We start from the raw sequence: 24,833 nt of genomic DNA on the forward strand, positions 1-24,833 counted from the left end.
TTTGACTTTAACGCACAACTCACTGTCACTTGTAATTTAAAATATTTACAAAAAACTTTCACTATTATCACTTTCTACGGTCAATGCGATATTCGTAGATCCTCGCGCCACAACGTCGCAGCACAGACTGACTATCCGAATGCACTGCTAACGAACATGTGCTGCAGCAGCCGTAGCTGTAACAAAAGTACGAGTGGCTCCCACTATGTGGTCGATTTGGAAACGATTTCACTGCACATGTGCAGTAGCCCTGAGCGCCCGGCAATGCGTTATTTCTCCTGAAATATGGAATCCTGTATGCTTAAACACATGTTTCAAGGCAACATTACAATGACGTAGCATGAGACAAGCACTAATCGGTCAATATTCGAAAAAGTACTCAATATATGTATATTTTTTTTGGACAATCCATGATTTGTTTGATCCTCGTCAATCTATAAAATTTTTCGTTTATTTACCTGTATTTTTATATGACCGATTAAACGTTGCGACGTTGCAAATGTTGTTATTGTTAAGATCATTGTCAGAGTTAAGTTTAAATGTTAGTAATTTATTATATACTTAAAATAAAATGTGTTCAATTTTATACTGTAAGCTTAATGAGCAATGAAATATTAAAATTTATTTATTAAATAATGATCTATTAAAATATTAATATGATTGAAATTTAAAATATTATGCAAAAAAAAATTTTAATTCTACTGGCTGGGTTTTTAGAAAAATATTGAACTTAATTGTATTTCATGATGTTTTTGGATAGATTTCGATGCTCTAAATCGATTTTTTCAAGTTCATTTCTTTGAACGTTGCCCTTTTAAAAGTTGTTAACAAATTAATTATTTCTAAGGTGATATCTTGTAAACTATTGAAGATTGATTAAAACAATTTTTTATTATTTTATTCGAGTTAAGAAAATAAAACGAAAGAGTTTTTAAGAATCAAAGTCGGTCGATTAGGTAAAAAATTATGTAAATTTAATTGTATTTACTGAGAAAGTTTAAAAAAGAAAAACACGTGATGATTGTAAAATTTTTAAGTTATTATATTCGTTAAATAATTTTGGGACAAAAAAATTACAAGGCCAACTTTTTGTTTAGAATTTTCCAAGGAATCTAAAAATATTTTTCATTTAGCAATAAAATTTGTTATTAATATTATATTGTTATTGTAAAATAAATAAATTTTTTACAAAATTGAAAATAGTTTCAGACTCCTTGGAAAATTCTAAACAAAATATTTCTCGTGACATTTTTTTGTCCGATAAATATTTAATAAAATAAAAATAGATATGAACTTGATAATCACCACATGTTTTTGAATCTTAAGAAGGCTGTACACAAATCCTATCAATAGTACAGCGAGTTATCTGTCTGTCTCTTTCTCGCATTAGGCAGGCAACTGCTCGCACTATTCGAAATCAATTATTTTGTTTGATTACTCATTAGTTAGCTCGTTAAAGGGTACTTTTTTCTATACCAATCGAAAGCTTGGAATTTTCTCTTTCAGAAAATATATTTTTTATTAGGATGGTTGATCTTTCAAATTAATTATAAACAATAAAAGACCGCGTCCCATAAGTGTTACTGACATAGGTTAGTTTTTTAAAAATTGTTCATCTCTAATCTATTTTTTAATGTTCTTGTATATATTTAAATACTCTGCATCGTTTTTTCGTGATAATTCATTTGAAAGTTTTTCAATTAAAATTTATATATAAATAAATTATTTATACCGTCAAATCTTGTAAACTATTGAGGATAGATTAAAACAATTTTTTATTATTTTATTCGCGTTAAGAAAATAAAACGAAAGAGTTTTTAAGAATCAAAGTCAGTCGGTTAGGTAAAAAATTATGTAAATTTAATTGTATTTACTGAGAATGATTAAAATAGAAAAACACGTGGTGATTGTAAAATTTTTAAGTTATTTTATTCGTTAAATAATTTTTGGACAAAAAAATTACAAGACCAACTTTTTGTTTAGAATTTTCCAAGAAATCTAGAAATATTTTTCATTTAGCAATAAAATTTGTTATTAATATTATATTGTTATTGTAAAATAAATAAATTTTTTTACAAAATTGAAAATAGTTTCAGACTCCTTGGAAAATTCTAAACAAAATATTTCTCTTGACATTTTTTTGTCCGATAAATATTTAATAAAATAAAAATAGTTATGAACTTGACAATCACCACATGTTTTTGAATCTTAAGAAGGCTGTACACAAATCCTATTAAAATAGTACAGCGAGTTATCTGTCTGTCTCTTTCTCGCATTAGGCAGGCAACTGCTCTCACTATTCGAAATCAATTATTTTGTTTGATTACTCATTAGTTAGCTCGTTAAAATGTACTTTTTAACATACCAATCGAAAGCTTGGAACTTTTTCAGAAAATATATTTTTTATTAGGATGGTTGATCTTTCAAATTAATTATAAACAATAAAAGACCGCGTCCCATAAGAGCTCGTATTAAAATCGCCATTTTTAAACTCGTTTATCTCAAAAGTTTGAGCGTCAACCACATGTTTTTTTTTAAATCTCATTTTAAAGATCTAACAAATCGATTGATATAAGTTTTATCTTGTTGGATGATCTTTTGTATTGTGTGTAGAGCCTACTTAACCTATTTTTCAGTAAACATGAAAATATCCATAAATTTTTATCTAATGAACCGATTTTTATTTTCAAAAATTCAATCGCTTTTTTTTTTTTTTTTTAATGTCAAGAGAATTATTTTGTTTAGAATTTTCCAAGGAATCTGAAACTATTTTCAATAGATTTCATACTGAAGCATAAAGATATTGTTTTTACGAATTTCAAACTTCAGGCTTCATGCGCCACCTGAAGACATCATTTGTTCGCGCCCAGCTTGCGGCTTTTCTCTTTTTTTAACTTAAACTTTCAATAAAATACTATTACAAAGCGATCGGCGTCAAAAGTGTTTTTTCGTTACGCCTTAAAGTCTATACTAAGGGAAAAAACAAATGGTTGCTTTTATCCGTGCATGTGAACGCTATTAAATTTGATAATATTTGATGTAGTATTTCTCTTAGTGAAGATTTTAATTTTGTAAAACAACAAAAATTTGAACCATGGTTTATTATTTTATTGGCTGAATATTTAGATACACGATATGTGTGCCCAGCACGATCTATAATTATCTATTAGGTTGCAAAATCTCGATGCAGTCAGATGTATAAATATTAAAAAAAAAACTTGTTCTATGCGTTACGTTAACGGCGAACAAAAAGTCACTTTGAATGATCGATCACTACCTTGGAATTCGATAATTAATCATGCGAATTTTTCTCCGATGCCTGAACAAAACAGATTGATCTATTACTTGTGTTATATTAAATGAATTTTTATTAGCAAAAAATTTTGCTCTGCATTTTAATTCACCTATCATTGCAGGAGTTGACGATAAATCGTTAAAATGTGTTAACGTAAAAATGATCTATTGCTTGATATCAGTGAGCTGAATATTAATTTTCAATGCTTAAAAACTCGCATTTCACTTTATTGATTGTTTTTTACTGCTTTAGAAGATGAAAGTATTAATTTATTCTCTATTGAAATGATAATTTTTATACACAACTTAACAAGATCTTCAGTTCTTTTACGATTTAAAAAAATTGTTGGAAACAAAGCGTCAATACGAATGAATTAACAAAACACTATTAGCGTTAACTGTAGGAACTACCACGCGAATGGCCGGTACGTTGAAAAAAGTTGTTTAATGTTTAAAAAACTCGATTGGTAAATACAAGTTTGCCTTTGCAACATCAGTTGCAATCGATACACTCGTAAATTTTTTCCCCAGCTAATAGCGTTAAATTTATCCACCGAGTATACCCGTGCGAACAGATGCGTGAAAGTTTACCGATTTAATTTGTAAAAATCGTCACCGTTAGATGGCGCGTTTGGCATCGTTTCGCCTCGCAAAATGTATCGGCTTGTACAGATCGTCGGCTGTATACCGATCTAATGTTGCATAGCACTGTGCACGAAGAGGAAACTACTCGTGGCCGTCGTCGCCACCGCCGCGAATTCACTTTCGCTGCTGCTGCTACTGCTGCTGCTGCTGCGGTGCCGAGTCTCGAGTTGCGCGAAACTTTGGACTACGGAATTTTTCATAATGAAGTTTTTAATAGAAATCCGAAGAATGCATTAAAACATTTGAGACTCACAGCAGCAGCAGCAGCAGTAGTAGCAGCAGAGCGAGTAGTATATTTTTGTGCGAGGGAGAAAAACGCCGCGTAGAAGTTCACCGGAGAATACCTTCATGAATAAAAAATAGATTTTTAATAAAAAAATTTTTTTGTGAATGATTTATGTGGGAGAATTTCACACCACACGAGATTAGAAATGTTTCGTTGACTGCGCAGAAAAACTTTAAATTAATTCACTTCGATGAATAAAGTATCTCGCATTGCATTGAAATAATTCTCAACCGTTTGAGCCGCACGAAGAAAAAACCAAATTACTCCATAATAGAATATTATTAATTATATCACGACTTACATATCATCTCGCTCGCGCCGAAACCTAGTATATATCTCTCGCGCTCATTGAGAGAACGAAAATGTCGAATTATTCAGGCGCGCGTAACGCAATCGACACACACGCGGCTCTACTGTGTGCAGCTCATTAAAATTCATCGGCTATTTTGAATATGTGTGTGTGTATCGCTTATCGAGCTACTACTAATTATTCGCGTGCAAGACAAGTAATTACATCAAAATTAAAACAATTTCTAATCGAAAGCCCGTTTATTTTGCGTAAGGCTGTATAGCTACTACCTATAGTAGCCAGAACAACTGCCGTTGCGCCGTATAATCGGGTTGGTGCAGCACGGCACACAACGCCCCATACAGGTATTTCCAGAAAAAACATTTGCATAAAATATGGTCGAGCCGATTTTGTCGCGATCACGAGTTTTCGAAAATAAAAAAATTATCCACGTAATAGGCTGTCGATATCGGGCCCGAAATAGAGTCGAGCGCCGATATGGTTTTGCACTTGTCGTACACGCGATCATCTTTTTGGCCGTCTAGCCGCGCAATTCCCGTTGTGCTTTATGAGAGCAGCAGCAGCAGCAATCGACGTTATTTCTCCACCTCGCAACTTAAAAACTACCGTCTGCCTCGGAAGTTTCACTTTTTTACGAAACATCCGCGCGCAAGTTCAGTTTGTTCAATTTTTATCCAAGCGCGCGATCGCAATACGCGAAAAATACCTTTATCACACTTTACGTAAGCGTTCCTTTTTTCTTTTTTTTTTAAATATCCAAATTAAAATCGCAGCCGCGCGCATTGTTAGCATTGAAACCTCACATATAGAAATGCCACGAATGCATGCGAGAAACTCGTAAAATATCCTCAACTAGCTCGCATGCGGAGGTACAACAGAAAAGCGAAAAAAAAACTATTCACATAATGATTGTCCGAATAACTGCGAAATTCGTGCACAGACAGACCAAAGCTTTGGGAGTTTGCGCAAAAAAAAAAAAACAGAAGGAGAAGTGTTACACGCGCGCGCGCGCGCATTAGAAACAATAACCGCAATCCATTGTGCAAAATCGGAATACTTCTATTAATCGTTCATTAGATAATACGAGCTCGCGTACACACGTAAATCCCTCTAAATGCTTTGGTATAATTATCCTGCGCTCGCGCGCGCGCAATTCAACTATACACGTCTCCGTTCCTTTTTTTTTCGTGCAATAAACGTCGAATTCGTGCGCACTCGCTAACACACAAAATTATGCTCGAATTTCTTGCAGTTCATAATAATTTTTTTCACGTTGATTTAAATAGTATTTATATTTGTATCGCATTGACTGCGGTGGAATTGCGTGCTAATTGGAGTTGTATAGACATTTTTAACGCTGACCTTCGATTAAACTTCTATAAAATTATATGAAATATTTCTAGCGTTGCAAAAAGTATCGTTCTATACCGCGTGTTTGCGCTCTCGTTCGATACACACACACACACACACACACACACACACACACACACACACACACAACGGGAAAAAATGTCAAAGCCCCGGCAAATCTCCGGGCTTTATCGAAGGAATATCGAACGGTAATATTACAGCGGCAGGTAAACATCCAATTTGGCCCAGGCGCCTCTCGCGCTCTTGCCTCTAAGCCTCTCGGTATATCATGCGTTTAGAGAGGAGCCGAACGAACGAAGAGGAGCAAAGAAAAAAAAAAGAACGAGAAGAGCTACTTTTCTTGCGGGTGTCTATTGCAGTGCCGCAAAAGCAGACAATGACCGTAAATGTCAGACCTCGCTATTAGCCGCGCGATCACGTTCGAGAAGCTCGAGCGAGGCCCTATTTTCTCTTCGCGTCTCGTCGTTTATTGTGTGGGGGATCTCTTTTTGCGCTGGGCTACGCGTTTGGACGTGTGTGCAGTGCACGCGACACGTGAAAAAAACGTAGAGTAGACGCGCGCACATTTTTTAAAAGGTTACAATATTTAGAAAAAGAGTATTATCAAGTCCGTGCCACGCGCTTTTTTATAAGTAAAGGCGGCGAAAAAAAAATTCAGATTTCTCTCGTGCGGCGAGAGGGAGATTTACGACTACACTCGTGATCCTATATTGAATTTTGCAACAGGAGCTGCCGATTATTCGAAAATATTTTTGCCTGAAAAATAACGCGCCCGCCTGGGTCATCTATATGCATATGCGTGGCGCGGGCACGACAATTGAATATTACATCACGATTTTATTAGTCGAAATTTCTTATTCATAGTTCGGATGTTTTTTCTGTTTTTTTTTTTTTTTACGTAATTTTGTTTACTCTACTTTTTTTCCTATATACCAAACGGACTCTCCCTTGCACAAACGTACCATACTGCAATATCGTCGTTCGTTCGGCGCGTTTGTGTGTATAATACATAAGAATTGCGTGGCGCTCGGCACCAGGAAATTTGCCTTTGCACTTGAATGATCCGGTTAAAGATGGAAAGTATTATGTCAAAGGAGAACCCAGCCTGTGTAAAGGTATATGTGTGTGTGTGTTATAGCATGCAAAGCCCAATAATTACCACTACTAGCGAAGCCCGAAGAAAAGGATCCCGACGACTATATACAGCGTACAACTTAGAGAGCGTCGACAAACCAACAAACGAAAATTAAAGTTTGTGTTGTTTCTGGCTCGATAATAGCCTACATTGCGATGATACGCAACGAGTGTTTTACGCGCTGCGCTTTTTATTTTTTTAAGCTGTATTATGCGTTTGCGCCCAAGTATAAGTGTAATGTAATAATAATGCGTATGCGTGTTGTTGTGAGTGTATGGAAATCTCGTAAAGCACCGCGTCGAGCGACCGATTGAAACCAGCTCGCGCTCGAGAGAGTAGTTGAGCTGTGTTATTGGAATGATAAATGCCATCGACATAATATACATTGTAAAAGGCGTGTCACGCACACACACACACACACACACACACTTCAAACAGCGAGTTTTCTTTCTCTCTCTCTCTCTCGCTCGCTCGGTGGTGTGCCCCAGACACATTATAATATGGAGAATGATTATTAAATTGTATATATCCTTATCTGCGCGCCTGGCCTGGTCTGCCTAGATATGGTTGGAAGGAGCAGGCAGGCAACTATTCGCGCCAAGCCATGGACAAAGAAAAACTTGCTCTCTTACGCATATATACACATAGATACATACTTTTATCAATATGTGCGCGGCGCGGCGCGCAGGAAAGATTGTGCAGCGAGCAAAACTGGCTTCCACGCAGCAGCAGCAGCAGCTATATCAGAGGGGGTGAGATTGCATATAGGAGGAAAATGCAATAGGCAAACACACGTCTCGAACCTTGTCCGAAGGCCGGTATACGTGTGTATGTGTGTGTGAGCCCCCGCTGCACATGTATGATGGGTGTGTCTCTCTCTCTCTCTCTTAAGTCTCTATGCTTCGCGGGCCGATATTGCGACCTTCTTGCACAATGGGTTACGCGGTTACGAGCCGAGCGCCGAGCTCGAAAAGAGAGAGAGAGATATATACTCGTTTGTTGCCACTACTTACACACATTATGTGTGTATATGCCTATGCACACTGTGCACCGCGACTAGAGAGAGAGAGAGAGAGAAAGAACTACGCGGCGTTAGAAAGAAAGAGAGACTATAGTCTCTCTCCCCGCCTTTTATTCAAAAGGGATTAGCTTATAGCGGGGGCGCGGTTCTAACGTGCACAGAGCCGTGTTTAAGCGTTCCGTCGTCGCGAGCGATCCGAGGCATATATAAGCACCATCGCTTACACCGCTTAGACACATTCAGCTGACTTCGACAAGCCGAGTAACAACAACACAACCACCAATCATCAACATGAAGGGTCTTGTGAGTATATCAGCACGCTCATATATATATAGCACTCTAACATTTTGTGTATAGCTCTCCACCAAACAAACAGACTTAGATTTTTCTCTGTACTTGTAGACTTTGCACGATTGAAAAATTCAAAGTTGTACTTTTCCTTTGATATATATCCTTTTTGGACTCGAGCTTCGCGAGTGTGAAAAAAGTGACTTTGTACGGTGTTAATTTTTTTTCTATCTATACTCCAGTGCTTCGAGGCAGTTGCAAGACTCGATCCTTTTTTTTTCAAAACCCTTTTTTTTTCATATTCCAACTAACCCAAGTTCCATACCAAACGCATCGCTCGTACAAGTCTCCACCCGAACCAACGTTGACTAACTCCTTTCTCGATTCATATAATTACACCGTGCGCTGCACCATCGCGTCGATTCTCCGCGCGCGCACACACACAGAAACGTGCAATTTTCATCGAAACGGATTGCTCATAGCGCAGCAGGCTTCAGGCTGCTGGTGTGAATTTCGCATCGGTTTCGCGCAGCGGCGTGCGTAATAATAATATCGGACTTGTGCGCGCAGGGGGGCAATTGATGCTTGGGGAGATTTTGTAATTCTCCGCGTCTTGGGCAATTGCGCGCGTTTCGTACCCACACTCAGACACTTTGCATAGAGCGCGAAAGGCATTGTAATGCTACCACCCGACGCGACCTTCTTTTCATTGCACAAATTAGTTTAATGTCCACACGACTGCTCGTTTGCTGTGTGCGCACAATTGCACTGGTTTACATTTTTCTCCGTTTTTAATGATTATTGCCCTACGCAAGCGATACGATCGTGGCGCGTTTCTCAAGGGGGTTGTGTCGGCAAACGCATAAAAAAAAATAGTGTGTCGCAATCGCATTGACTAACTGGCATATTATTTTCCACCCGTCTCGACCCACTGGTACAGTTGGTCTGCCTTGCCATCATCGCTGCCGCCAGCGCAGCCGAGATCCGCGAGAAGCGCGGAGTCTACGGACACGGCCATCTGGGTCTGGACCTCGGCCATGGTCACGGACACGGACACCTGATCCACGGACACGGTGCCGCCCTCGCCGGACCCCACACCGGCCCCAACACCCTCGTCGGACCCTCCAACGGCCCGAACCACCTCGCCGGACCCCACATCGGACCCTCGAGCCTGAGCGGTGCCGTTGATCACGGAGCGCACGTCAGCGGTGCCATCGCCGGACCCGCCATCATCTCCGCCTCCAAGGCTGGACCTGCCCATGTGGAACATCATGGTCATGACGATCATTACGGTGAGTCTATCTGTCCATTGCCGTACATGAGCTTTTTGTGATCATTTACATGTGCAGCATTATTTACCAAAACAACAACAACAACCAAAGCTTTGATCATTTTGTGACTCCCACTACTTTTTACTTCTTTATTTTTGTTTTTTTATACTTTATATTCATACGCGAGCTTTCAAATCTTTTTTTCTCAATCAATGTGTCATTAAAAAAAAAAAAAAAAAAAATTGTGCATAAACAAAAGAAACATCTGCAAAATTTTACTTCTCTTTTTTTTTATTTCATTGGTTGAGGGTGTTTTAATTTTGTTTATTATTATTATATACTTCGCACTTTCTCGTACATCTACTTCGAATCTGTACTTCTCTCTTTCTATTTCTTTCTCTCTTCTCTCTTTCTTTCTTTCTCTTTCTCTTTTCTCTCAGCTTTAATGGAAAACGTATGATGAATGCGAAACAAAACGATCTGTTTTTTTTTGTTACTTAGGCCACTACTAAGTTAAAAATGGCATGGATCTGCGGCATATGTAACACACACATTCACCCAATAAAGTAGATGCGTTCCAAATTTGGTAAGACGCAAATCTTGACCTGCACGTTTTTTATATAGTTTTTTATACCATAATGAGCACATTATTATTTTATTATTTTATTATTAATTAATTATTTTATACGATTAATTTAAAACAACAAGATCAACAAAATTAAAAGATTTATTAATATAAGATCTATGCGCTCTGAAGAAGTAACCTGACGAAAGAAAAAGTTTTAGTGTTCAGTAAAACGTTTTCCATGAAAAATTATATAGAATCAAACTCGTTCATTTATATTTATTCACGTTATGCTTCGAAACATTTATTTTTTTTTATGAGCTTTTTCATGTTTTTCTCTTTCTCTTTCTCTTATTTTATTTACGTATATGTGCTTGATTAACAAACAAACTCTGATATGGGTCTCTTCTTCCAAGCGTTTTTTGTAATATTTAAGATTCCTAGCCATGTAAGTCGTCGAATTGAAAAAAAAAAATACATAAACTTATTTTTTAATTTTTCTTTGAAAACGCGTCGGGTTCTTAGGATAAAAATAAAACTAATTGGAAAGTAGCTGCATCCAGAAAATGTGCAAATTATGATAAAGATCGTGGGTTCAGATTTGGTCAAATACCAATTGATAGAAAGAAAAAAAAATAAAAATTGTCTGTTCTTTAATTATTACTGCTACATTGCGCCATTTTTTTCCAAAATTCATTGGCTTCTCTTCATTATTCGCACGCGCTCTCTTTATTGTACATAACTATATGCTCTCGATGCTTATTCTGCTTTCTTCTATATACGATACATTATCATTATGTATATAAAAATACATTTTTTCATGTGATTCAGCTAACTTATATAGTACAATAGATATAGATTATATTAAAAAAAAACGAAGTTTTCCAAAGGCTGTAATTAACATTCGTTCGCTTTGCCTGCTTTTTTTCCCCTCGTCGTCCATCATACATAGGCCACCACGATGGACACGCGCTCGTGCACGGCGTGCACGGACTCGCCCACCACGCCGTCCTGGACCACGGACACCACGGACACAGCGGCTTGGTGCTCGCTGATCACGGACACCACGGACTCGTCGCCGTCGGACCCGCTCACCACGGACACGTCCTCGCCGGACACGGACACCACGGCGTGATCGTCGGCGGACCCCACGGACACGGCGTCCATCTGGCCGGACCCCATGCCCACGGTGCCGCCCTCGCCGGACCCCACGCTGGCCCGGTTGCCATTTCTGGACCTCATGCCGGAGCCGCCGCCGTCTCTGGACCCGATGCCGGTTCGGCTGTGATCGCCGGCCCGTCGGGCACCATCACGACGCACGGAGCCGGACACGGCGCCCACGTCGTCACCGGACACGGACACGGACACGGCCACTGGTAAATCATATACACATTGCCAACGAGTCAGTCAGCCCGCAATGCCGCACCAACAAAAAAAATCATATAGATAGCTCTTTCTACCTATATATATGAATATATATAAAATATATTATATAACTCACATCGCGGAACTCACTACGGTCCAAAAAAAGAAAAGTCCAGCAGCAGCATCAGCAACGAGAAACAACAACGACAAGTTCATCTATGTGTGACGAATTTTTTTTTTCAAAGTGTGTGAAATCGACGGTTCGATCGAGAGCATTTGTGAATTACTTGTATCACCTGCAGTCCCCCCGAACCTCTAGCCCCCCTCAACCCTTCTCTTAGCCTATTTTATACCACCCCCAACCCCACACTCTCTTCACTTCTTCTTTTTGTATACTCTCTTGTACTCTCTGACTCTCTTCTCTTCTCTCTCAGTCTCTCTCTGTATATCCCCCCATCCTTTTACGTGATACGTAAAACGCACCAAAAACGGCCTTTGAGCAACGATGAGCTCTTGGCCGATCCAAGCAAGTCACCTTCCACCCCCCATGTCCACCAACCTGCCCCCTAAACTATATATATTATTATAAATATTGTACATTGATATTGTAATTAACTTTCCTCGATTCATCGACTCGTTCTCGATTTCGATCAAAGTGAGAAAAAAAAGCAAAAGAAGTCGTCAGCTTTTTTCTGTTGTTTGTGTGTCGCACAATTATCTGTCGCGAGAGATTCATGCCATTGATATAAATATTATATATATAATTGTTTATTATATATACATATTATATATATTATACATTACCATTATTTTTTTTACTCGACTCGAATTCAGCGGTGTATGTAAATATAAGTAGATACACGCTAAATAAACGCACGTTTTTTAATCATCAAAAACAAAAAAATACTCGTTCTTCTTTATATATCTCACGATAAACATATACCATTATTATGTATACACAACATCCTCGTAAAATTCACTTTTTTTTTTCATCCACAACAAGCAGTTCGTTTAAGGTACATAATGGACCGCAAAAAGTGCGCAGCTCATGTTAATTAAACGCATAATATCGGGATAATTATAAATTTATATAAGTGAAAACTATACCACGCACACAGCATGCCGATACCATATACACAATTACTAAACGCTCATAAACAGAGAGACCAAGTGAACACACATAAACACACATATACACGAGCAAGTATATTGATCTGCATGATCTACATCCAAGCTATTACTCAATTTTCTCCTTTTAGACTCTATCAATGGCTTTAATCCGCATCTATAGGCTCATATAATTCTCTCTTAGAGTAAGAGAGAGAGAGAGAGAGATCAAGAAAAGTGCTTAAGTAACAATGCGTATTATATCGGTAATCCATTACGCATTTATATAGGCCTCAGTCGGTACGCTCATACGTTTGTGTATGTGTGCGCTCAAGTACCATTTCTAATTTCACGTGCGCGGACTGTACGAGCCAATAATTTTGTGTGTGCGCGAAAAGTAAAATAGATCGTTTCTTCGAAACATTGTACACCACAGGTATCGTTATCCACGCGCGCGGTCTGGTCAGTCCGGTGCGGTGATTTTAACGAAGCCTGTGTGCATGTGCATGTGTGCCTATACGCACGCGTAAAAATTGGATTATGCGAGCCGCGCCGCAGCGCACAAAGCAGAGAAACGCACGCAATCAATCCTCGACGCGAAACAAGCGCGGCGCGCACGCAAAGAAATGCCTTCGATTTCTATATATATGCATGCCTCGCTTGTACGTACGTACGTATGTATGTGCCGTTGTTGTTATTGTTGCGTTACGACAACGAGTGAGTGAGAGAGCTGCAGATAACACGTGATTTTTTTTGCAGCAGCACTGCTCACTCGCTGAAATGCACTGCACAAAGGCAAAAAAAAGTATGTATAAATTGGGCAGGGAGCGAGAGAGAGAGAGAGACTAGACTCGGTGAACTATGCAGAGTGGAGCGCGCCGAGGAAGAGTATATTATAGTATAGCGAGTAGTTTCCCACGCGTGAAAACCTTCTGTCTGTACCTGCTGCATCTATGTGTCTATGTATCTATGAGTGTGTATGTGTGTGGGAAAAGCCTAGCTATGCTGGCTCAAGAGAGAGAGAGACCTGCTATAACTATCCGATAATTCGATATAAATGTGAGTCAGTGCGCACACAGACACAGTGCACTACTGCTGCACGTCCATATAATAGTAATATACATAAAGTCGTGTATACTCGACTATTCTCGTGTACTGCGTAATCTTTTAAACGTTTCATCACTCACAACTGCAGCAGCAGCAGCAGCAGCAGCAGCAGCAGCAGCTAGAGCCATACACATACAAGTACAACATACACTTGCAGCAGCAGCAGAGACCGCCTGTTGTTGATGTTGTGTTTTTCTCTCTCTTATGTATAGCAGCAACTCGTGTATATAGTAAGATCGTGATGAGAGAGAAATATATATGTGTATGCGGTCTCTCGGTCGGCGGGTCAGGTCGAATCTTCCTTTCTATATACCTACATGCCTATATATTGTGTGTGCCTGCCTGACTCGACTGAATATACAGATACTGCAGCAGTACAGCATAGATCGGCCCGTATAGTACTACTATATATATGCGCCTTTCGATCAATTACCGCCGTTGTGTTGCAGATTTTTACTCTCACTCGCTCTCCGCGCCGCGCGAGCCTCGAAGCAAAGCGATGATAGACACTCCTCTCTATGCCCCGCCGAGTGAGAGACTATTATAAAGTTGTAGGTATACATTATTACAAACTAACAGCCTCTTATTTTGACACAGATTGAAAAATGAGCTCCGCGAGATTATACTATAAGACGTCGTCTCTCTCTCTCTCGGGAAGATTATTATTTCTCTATCCTTTTTTTTCTCTACCTCGTCGTGCGTCGTGGTTTTCCTTTTCTTCTCTCGCTCGGTATAAGCTCGCTATGCTCGTGTGGCTCGCGGCTGCTCGCGACCTCCGCGATCTTTATTAATTATTCATAATTGGCATCGATTCATAAAATGCAAAAATTGTCGCTCGTAAATTCCCTATTATTGCATCATATATATTGCTGCTGCTACTGCTGCAGCTGTCCATAAAGCACGAGCTCTAGAAAGGCTCAAGAGCAAATGCGTATGTGCCGCGCGCACATATACGTCTTTTCTATGGGTATATCATTGTCGTCGTCGCGCAAAAACCAAATTAAATTCAATTTCAATGGGGCGCCGCGCGCGCACACAGACACACACACGCAGGGGCCATTAGATCGCTCTTACATAATTTAATTAAGAGTCGAGTGCGCGCAGCTTTTCCGCACTCGCGCGCATACGTATATTATATAGACGTAGGACTATATGGAGTCCCTTGGTACGGCCAGCTATATAGAAAGATTGAGATGCAAAAGGCCGCCCGAAAAGTAGCAGCAGCACACAGCGGAATTCGATAATGGAGCGATATTCGCGTGCTGTGTGTGTCTGTCTGTGTGTGCACTGGCCTGCTGCTGCACTCGTTCGTTACGTTGCACGCGTCTACCATATACTTTTGCGTAATTTGAATGCGGGCGGGGAGCAAAAAAAAATCACACACAACGCACTGCACGCGAGACGAGCTGATCGCGCCGAGCGAAGGCGAAACTAGTGCAGCAGCGGCATTTAATAATCGCCGCGCGCCGTCGAGCGCAAGTGGGAAAGTTGCTGCCACTCGCTATAAAATTTGAGCACCTGCCAATTGTCCTTACGATACACTTCATTTGCCTATCCGCATATATGGGTAAGTATAATGCACGAGCCACTGGCTCGCTGTATACGCACGCATATAACGTGTATGCGAATAGTTTTGCACTATTTTGCCCCGCTCGCTCATATTATACATACATCTGGAATTGCTCCATAAATCAGACAATCTCTTTCTCTCTCTCTCTCTCTCTCTCTCTCTCTGTTTCTCTGCTTAGCAGCAGCTGCTCAAGCTGGAGCAGCTCCGCAAGGCATTCCGAACTTGAGATAAGATCGTTTTCAAACGCGGACTTGGAGTTAATAATTTCTTTTTATAATACGCGAATATTTTTTTTTTTCTATACACACGGCTCTCTTGAGAGAGAGAGAGAGAGAGAGAGAGAGAGACTTTATGGTTTATTGCATTATTTTCCTATATCATGCGGGCTCGCGCAGCAGCAGCAGCAGACTTTTCTTTGTGTCAAGAGATATGCCCGCATGTGTGTATGTGTTAGTGTGCTAGTCTGTATTCACCCTAGGTGAGGTGTGGTCGATTATCGAAGATATAAGTCTCTCTTTCTATATTATATGCAGATACTTCTGACCCAGCAACATAGTATATAAACGAGTAAATGTACTACGCGTATAGCTAGATACAAGGTCAGCCTCGCGCGCAAGGAGCTTTTTTCCGGTACACGGGCAAGCGCGCGCGAGAGCCTTGTTAATTATTGCAATAGTTTTCCTTTTTTTTTCTTTCTCTCTGCTGCGTGTGGAATATGCATCGAATTACGACGCACTCAAGTATCGGATATCGCGAGCATTTTGTAATTTATTCGAGCAACGAGTGGGTTATTGCGCGATGCATATTATGCCGCACTCGTGGGGCATCAATATAAGTTTATTTTTCATGGCATCTCTTTCTCGTGATTTCGGTTCGGAAAATGAAACGGTATGGTGTTTATCGGCAAAAATATTGGAACAAAGAAAAGATCGGCGTGTATAAGTACATTAGCATGTGTACGTACACCGCCAATCGTACAAGTATAATATAGGAAAAGGTAAATGTCGAAACGAGCGTTATATACTCGTATAGACGTTTTAAAAAGATAAACGGCAATTGCTGCTGCTCCAGCTGCTTTCGACATCGCAACGGACAATACACCTCTCTTGGTAGGAAAATAAACGTTTAAAACAAGGAAAAAATAATTGACAAAAATGGAACTAGACGATAATAAAAATCTCGCTTGAAAATAATACTCGTACGCTGTGTATGTATATACGCGAGCAACTCCTTTCGCGAGAGACTAACGCAGACACAGCGAGAGAGAGTTACATCACTTCATCATTTATCAATGGCACGCAGACCTTTTGAGAAAGAGAGAGAGATTCATTGGATATGCAGACGAGAGAGACGTACACTCAACGAAAAAGCCACTTTTCTCGCGCATTTAATATATCATACGTTTTTGCCACACCGACACCGACGAGCCGCGACCCCGCTCTGCTCCGTGTGTATAAAATAAATGTAAAACGAGGTGCTCAATTTTTCTCTTATCACTTTCGCTGAATTATGAATTGCCATGAATTATATCGGGAGCTCTTTTGAATGGGGAAAAATATATCGTTGAATTTTAATCATTTTAATCGTGTATTTCCCCTTCGCAAACAAATATACCTCGTCGCAGTATGAAATATCGAAAGATTGCATGCGGGGTAACGAACCGTAACTGAAAAAAAAAACAAGAAAAATTATGAAAAGTAAAATGTTGATTGACATCGAAATGAAAACTCAACAAAAATAGAATTTTCATTGATCTCACGCTTGGATTTATTCGAAAAAATTGATGCGATAATTCAAAACACGGTGCAAATACATGAAGCAGCAAAAGCATACAAAAGACAGCGAAATGAGATCGAAGAGTTAAAACGAGGTGCCTGACGCAATCGTATACTCATTCTACTGAAATTAATTTTTTTTTCTTTCAACTTTTCGGATTCGCGTCGAAGAAGATCGAAAAGTTCGTTTTAAAGAGAATGAATAGCAGAAAAGTTCGACAATTACAGTAAAATAAACCGAAGTTTCAACGCGTATAAACCTTTGCAAATATAATTGAAAATAGCTGGCTTTTGTTAATCAGTTAGTAAGGCCAAAAAAAACGTTAGTCGTCTATGATAAAAACTATACGTTATGGATCCCCGTAGAGACAATCGCGCTATATACACAGGCTCGTGTATACTCACTTGGCTCGATACAGAGACCAAATGATCCTGTGCGCACAGCAGCAGCGGCGCTTATATATATGTCAACGGGAGAGAGAAAAAGAGAGAGAGAGTCTAGCCCCACTAACCCAGTGTGTGGTGGGTAGACGCGGCGCAGCCGTAGTGGGATTAATATACATTTTTCATAACTTTTGACAGAGCAGCGGCTGCATCGATGAGCTATATCAAGCCGTTTTTAATAATAATAACGTAACCATAATTGGCAAAGGTGAATATAAACAACGCGTCGATGACGAAAAGGAAGAGATTAAAAAATATTAATCGTTGTTTATAAGGTACTACTACTCTACTATGAGCCTATTACACGATCGAACAACAATTGTAATAGCATCGTCATTATTAAACAAAAAGTAATAATTGCTGATGAAATTCGAATCTTTTAGTACATCATATCGCGAGAACGAGTATACCAACACCTGCGCGTATAATATATTGACAAATGCAGTCGTTCATCGGGTTACTATATTAGTTGCGGCAGTCGAGCGCCGAGGTGGTGCAAAATATAATGCATGATTAATGACTCGACAATCTATCTAGAGGTAAGAAAAATCAACCTTTCCTTTTTCTCGTTTATGAAAAAATAAAATAAAATTCTTCATCGGCCTGATATCGTTTATTATGAATCGCAAAATTGATCACTTTTCGATTCTCCTCCGATGATGTCTGCTCCAAAATAAAAAAAAAAAACACAAGCCAAAACTGCGCATTAGTATTCAACGATCGCGAGCAAGCAAGGAAGCGACGCGGAAAAGAAAAAAGAAAAGAAAACGATTATCCAGACATCAAAGCGTCGTAAGTCTCTTGTGGTAGCTTTTGAAGGCACGTCTGAATGTCAATTGTTGTGTTTTCCGCGCGACTGCTTATTTCACGGCGCGCTGGGTATGCGTACCCGGGCTCGCTCTCCGTGGCTTTAGGTTGTAAGCGTAGACGTGTACCAATAATAAGCTTGTGTGTGTACTGAACCCAAGATCGTAATCGATTTTGTCGTACACGCGAAACAATGCACATACATAACAAATAAGACAGAAGCCGTTGTTGCACGGCTAATTTTCCAGTTGCTTCGATTTGATGCTTTCTTAATGATAAAAACATCGTGTACATGGGCCCTTCGGCGTCGGTAATATTTTCCAAGATCCCCAATAGTGGAAGCACATTTAGCATAGACTGAAAAACCTTCATAATTTCTTTATTAAAATACTACTTTTTCATTGTTCACTCAATAGTACTTTAGTTCACTCCTTCTATTTTTATTATATTTTTTGATCGTTTATTGCAAACTGGATGAAATATATATTTGCTCTAGTAAAAAATGACCGGATCGTCAATTTTCAATCACTTTAAATAGGATCGTATTACATTCAACCGTCACCACTAGATGGCGAGTACTCTCTTATCTGTAAATCTGCAAGTAGTAAAATGAAAAAAATTGTATAAGTCGAAGCGTGCTTTCCAGTATTGTCAGTATATCGAGTTGAGTGTGTTTGTGTAAAGTTTTTGAAGGATGTCATGGCTATTTAAAAAAAAAAATTATTCATTCTTACAGGCTAATAATGTGAATAGAAAATTTAAAAAAATCGAGTTCTTTGTTAACTCTACGAAAATCGAAGCTTTCGGGTGTACAGAAATAAAAATTTCGACAGTGACGCAATAAGTTAAAAATTACCGTCGTACAAGTTCGCTCGTATACCCGAACAAATGTCGAACAAATCGCGTATAACTTCTCTTTCTCCCCCTCTTGCCAGCCATAACACAAGCGAACTTGTCTTTTTGCTCTATGAGTACGCAGTTAAAAAAAGATACCGCACTAATAAACCTCTCTCGGCTCGATATTTGCATAAACGTATATCGCTGCGTGCATGCGTGTATCATGCGTGGCACGTGTAAGCTGGCGCGAACCCACTGATCCATATAAAGAAAGACTTACTCTCTCTCTCTCGGCAGATCGGAGAATGACAAAACCGTTGTGTACGCGCGTGATATTAAATACGCCGACACAATGGTGCGTGCGCATGATATGCACAACATGAGTGCATTATATGGGTGTCGTTGTATAGGATAGGGTACATACAATCGTGCATGCCGAAGTCACAACAACATACACGCGAGCTCCACGTGGGCCATACTACAACTCGAGAGAGAGAGAGAGAGAACAAAACTCGTTTTTCCCATTGCAGCTTCGCTCGGTGTGTGTCTGTGTATACGCGTATATGTATCTTTAATGCCTGCACACACACTGATTGCGTCAGCGGCGGTACCTTCCTACATTATATGCTCACACGTTCGATGTACTCTTCTCTCAGTGTGGCGGTATCATCCTCTGCTGCGCGACCTCGACCTCGGCGTAGCTCCGAAGTTTCGCGATCTCGCGAGCTTGCGACGATCGGCACTGAACAAGCGGCACACATGTAATCAAGGTCGCTGCACAGGCTCTTCTCGCGCCCGCCAACAATCGCACAGCAGCAGTGGCAGCTGCTGCCAGGCACACTTGCACCGCACCGCTATTACAGCGCATTATTATTCATCCTCTTCTCGCGCTTTCTCCCCCGCCTCCCTCGCTCGGGCTCAGTTTCATACGTGCGTGTGTGTAAATGTGTGTGTATTTGTAAGCATAATGCAGGTCGATGTCGTGCTCTCGACCTTCTTCACACTGTAAGGCGCACTCGCGAGCGAACGAGAGAGATAGTTTGACTTAGATAAGGCAAATTAGAAAGGCGCGTTACATGTGTGAGATGTGTGTGTGTGCGCGCGCACACGCGTGAGCAATATTATTATTATATACCCGCGACTACCGTAAAGCTGCTAATCGTACGCGCGTTGCCGCGACTTTTCACACCCATTCATCGATTGTGCGCTAATCGAGAAAAATATTTTTAATTATTTTTTTTTTGTTTTACATGAAAATCTACCGAATCGTTGATTGGTATTTAAATGAATATTTACACGAGTACAATGCGCATACCAAATATAGAGGGGGATCTAAACAACGAGCGAGAATTCCAACGCGGCAACGTCAACCGCGCAGCCGTTCGTTCGAAATTGAAATTAGTCGCGTAAACGACAATTATTCGGAGCGCAGTTCGCGGGCGGCTGCGCTCTGCACGTATATTTGCATAGCGCGCAAGCACACAGACAGACACAAATATGTGTTGATATAGCAGCAGCAGCAGCCGATGATACAATAACAATGGAATTTCGGGATAAGTATCGCGAGCTCGCAGTCGTTATTTTTTCTTACATATGCCCTAGCGACGACGACCGATCTATCGTCGATCGAATCTATACGCGCCCGACCAACGAAACATAATTCATTATTCGTGTCCCGAGCGAGAGTCGAGTTATATGCGCCGCACGAGCTTGAAATTTTTTCGAAACCCAAAATTCAGCCACTACCATCGATATCGGGATTTTTCTTTCGAGCGGATACATGGCATGATATACAGACTGTGTGCACCAGTGCAGTGTAGTTGTCGATAGACCTAATCGATTAGAAAAATGTTCGGTTACTACTACTATTACTACTACTACTACTTCTCGCGGGTACAACAACACTTGCGCACGCAAAATTACATAAACTTTTAACTCGAGCAGATCTACGCGCGGCTTAATAAGAGCGTGTATGCACAAAGCAATATAAATCATTGCGAGTCGAGGGGTCCGCGTAATATATGGTGTGACGGTGATGTAAAAATAAGATGCCGTGAGGTGAAAAAAAATTTCGATTTTTATCACCGCAAGCTCGAAGATCGAGAGCTTTCGTTATGCGCGAGTCCGGTTTGTTATACTCATTATTATTATCTCGTACTTTTGGGCATATGACAAAGATTACCGTCTTATATTTCAAGAGTCTACGACTTTAGGAGTCTAGGTCACGATTTTACCGAATATGTTCAAAGTTGCATGTGTTATCGCATTCGCTGATGCAACATTACCTGCGCTTACGATCATTCCCTGCTTCTCGGTGCATTTGAGCAATCACCACCATGCGCCAGGCGCATGAACGCGACCTTCCTTCTCTCCCTCTTTCTCTCTTTCTACGTTATACATATGATGCTATCCTAAAAAGAAAATGCACATCCACCAAAAAACAGAGAGAGAGAGATCTTTTTGAGCTACAAAAAGCTGGAAGCTCGATATTGGAGATCGCGCGGGGGTGGGTTCGTATTTTTCGGATTTCAGCACTATGGTGCAGCCGCAGCGGCAAAAAAAGAAAGATGAAAGAGCCGAATCGCACTAGCGAATCCATCCGAGAGTGACAATTTTCGCGGGTACGCCACAGCGGCAGCGGTGTGTTGTAAGGCGTACAAGATCATCCCGCGAACACGTGCTACGAGGAAAAAAAGTGCCGAGATCTGCAGGTAGCACAGCCAAGACATAGCCCGCCAGCACGCCGACGACATCGAGTTTGCAAGCTCGTTTCGCTGACAAAGGCGTATCTATCTCTCTCTCTCTCTTATACACGTTGGCGCAAGCATGCCTGCCTATATTGCTATCCGCTGCTCTCCTGCGCGCGATAGCTAATCGTTCGTTGCGCTGCTGCTGCTGTGCACGCAGAGAATGCGTGTGCTGCACCAGCCTTCGTTGCTCCGCCCAGGGGCAGGGGTTGCTCATGCAGCCTAGCGCTAAACTTGGTGCATGTGCAAAGGTCGCTGATTATTGCGTGAGCCAAAAGTGCCAGCCATCTCGGCGGGTATATAAGCTCGACCGATCTACCGTTAATTCGTCAATAACAGTTCAGTTCAGCTTCTCAGCTCAACCAAGCAAGCACCCAACACTCGTTCAAAGATGAAGACTGTCGCAGCTCTGCTTCTCGCCTGCCTGTCGGTGGCCTCCGCGGCCCCGTCGCTCCTCGGACACGGCATCGCCCTGGCCGGCCCAGCCACCGGACCCAACAGCCTCGTGGGACCGTCCAACGGCCCGTCGGCCCTCGCTGGCCCAGTGGTGGGCCCGTCCCGTCTGTCCGGTGCCGTCGATCTCGGTGCCGTGGTCAGCGGTGCCGTGGCCGGACCCTCGGCCATCATTCCCAGCGTCAGCGCCGGTACCGCCATCGTCGGACACGGATACGCACCTCTCGGTCTGGGACCCCTCGGACTCGGACCTCTCGGCCCTCTTGGTCTTGGTAAGTTTCATTTTTTATTTTATTTAAAGATCGACATGAAAGAATACGACTTATTTTATTTTATAATTGTAATTATAGGACACGGAGCTGTGTTGGGCGGTCCCATCGTCGGCCCGGCTCACCTCGCCGGCCCCATCGCCCCGGGTGCCCTGATCGCCGGCCCAGCTGGCGTGATCCGCGCCGGTCTGCCCGTGCCCGGTCTGATCAACGGACTCTGGTAAATTTGGTGTATCATACCTCAACAACAACTGCCAACAATTGCCATTGAACAACAACCCATCCTCTTCTCTTCTTTGCGAGGGGAGAGGGTGCGATCGTCGTCTTATCGCTGCCATAATGTCTAATAGTTACGAATGCCACCATGTCAAATCTCATCGACGCGCGCCCAATTTATCCGTGCGCGTGTTCATTTTTTTTCATAGAAAAAAATCAATTCATTTGATGTATGTCGACCGAATGAGAGTGAATAACTGCAGCTGTTAGCTATACGATCTCCATATATTTATTATAATTATTATTATTACTGTATCTCTGCGTCTGTTTGTTTCCTTCTCTATTATGTTTTCTTCGTTTCCTCCTGCCTCTTCGACAAAAAAAATTTTGTCCTGTATTCCTATGTGATACACCTTCGTCGGTGTGTCTACCTATCCTATTATATTTCTCTCTCTATTTTTTCACACCCGTGCCTCCTACACACAATTTTGTATACACACAAACACACCTGTTCATATGTACAAATCAAATGCAGAAAAACTCTTTACCATCCCATATTGTATAATCCATTTGCAAATACACTTTTTTATGCACGAACAATAAAAAATGCATTACTGTTTCATAAAAAAAAATAATACGATTGACTTTTTATTTCCCACACGTATAAAATTCATCAAAATATATAAATTCAATGCAGAAGACGAATCGTATAAAGAGCATTAATTGCCACACGCAAAAAGGTATTTCGACACTTTGGTCGCGCGTCGACGCGTATATAATAATGTATCTCGCGATCCGCCAGTCAATAAGTGCAGTTCGCTGTACTCTTGTGCATTTTTGTAATTTCATCACTGGATATACTCGCGGGATAAAAGCCACAAATACCATAATATCGTGCGATCGGTTTCAATGAATTAAAGCGATTCTTGAGTTCATACACCACTGATAATGTTTGCGATTATAGAAAATTTTTCCGATCCCGCGTACAGGCCTATAAATAAGAATAATCGAGTCGTGTCACCAAATTTGTAAATCGATTTGTTACTCGTCAACATTGTGTACATAATAGATCACGTTGATGAGTCTTTCCTCACACATCGTTTTTCCATGATGATGACTATTATATACGCGACACCGGGGCCCGAGAGTTATTAAAGGAAAATGACGATATGCGTTGCACACGACGCAAGGCTACTCCGCTAAACCTATGCGTCCAATTATTATTCCACTGGGTTACGCCCATCATAGTTCCCCATAAAAAAGGAGATTGCCATAGTCGGCGAAACTGCGTGGGCTTCCGCTCGCGCGAGATCTCGCAAAGTCAAGTTAAATAAAGTCGCGTCTGCGCGAGCGAAGGACACACGTCATCGTCGTCATCGTCTAACGCCTATATGTACATCGAATATGTATTATACGCGACTATATTACATAAAAATCACGCGTGTCGACCATAAAAATGGAAAAAAAAATATTAAGAGCACACATATTCATACATATTAATCGAGGGTAGCATCGGAAGTCGTCGTATTTTATTTCTCTATATACACTCGCGCCTATAATACGAATGCGAATGGATCGTCGTCGCGTATCGGAAGTGTGCGATTCCTTACGCATTAAAATGGACGATTCTGGCGCGCGCGCACACACAACATAATAAGCTCGTTAAGCGCCACCGCATCGTAATAATGTATAGCCTGTTAGTAGGTGTTAGGAATAGTCATATAGTGTCCAAAGCGTCTCTCTCTCTCTCTCTTTCTCGCGTCTGTTTGCGTGTTGTGAGATGTTGTTTCTTTTATTATGTTTTTTTTTTTTTTTTATTGAGCCACTGTGTCGAGCGACGTCCTCGTTTTTGCATCTCTCTCACTCTAGCTTCTCATAATGCGTCAGCATCAGCAGCAGCAGTGGCAGCAGAGAGATTCAACGAGGCGTGGTGGCGAAGACATTATTATT

General features: G+C 40.9%; 2 protein-coding genes across 2 annotated transcripts; both read left to right on the forward strand.

Annotated features, from left to right (window-relative positions):
* Positions 1-8,314: 8,314 nt before the first annotated feature.
* LOC106657240 (hornerin-like) lies at positions 8,315-12,422 on the forward strand. The gene is made up of 3 exons (XM_014378633.2): positions 8,315-8,365; positions 9,291-9,642; positions 11,139-12,422. The coding sequence occupies exons 1-3, from the start codon at positions 8,354-8,356 to the stop codon at positions 11,564-11,566; spliced, it is 792 nt and encodes a 263-aa protein (XP_014234119.1). The 5' UTR covers positions 8,315-8,353; the 3' UTR covers positions 11,567-12,422.
* A 9,914-nt stretch (positions 12,423-22,336) lies between these two features.
* On the forward strand, positions 22,337-23,418 carry LOC106657202 (tetra-peptide repeat homeobox protein 1-like). Its single transcript, XM_023459149.1, has 2 exons — positions 22,337-22,664; positions 22,749-23,418. The coding sequence occupies exons 1-2, from the start codon at positions 22,337-22,339 to the stop codon at positions 22,889-22,891; spliced, it is 471 nt and encodes a 156-aa protein (XP_023314917.1). The 3' UTR covers positions 22,892-23,418.
* The last annotated feature ends 1,415 nt before the right edge of the window (positions 23,419-24,833 follow it).

The sequence above is a fragment of the Trichogramma pretiosum genome, unplaced genomic scaffold (genome assembly GCF_000599845.2).
Source record: "Trichogramma pretiosum strain Unisexual culture from Peru unplaced genomic scaffold, Tpre_2.0 scaffold66, whole genome shotgun sequence".
NCBI lineage: Eukaryota > Metazoa > Arthropoda > Insecta > Hymenoptera > Trichogrammatidae > Trichogramma > Trichogramma pretiosum.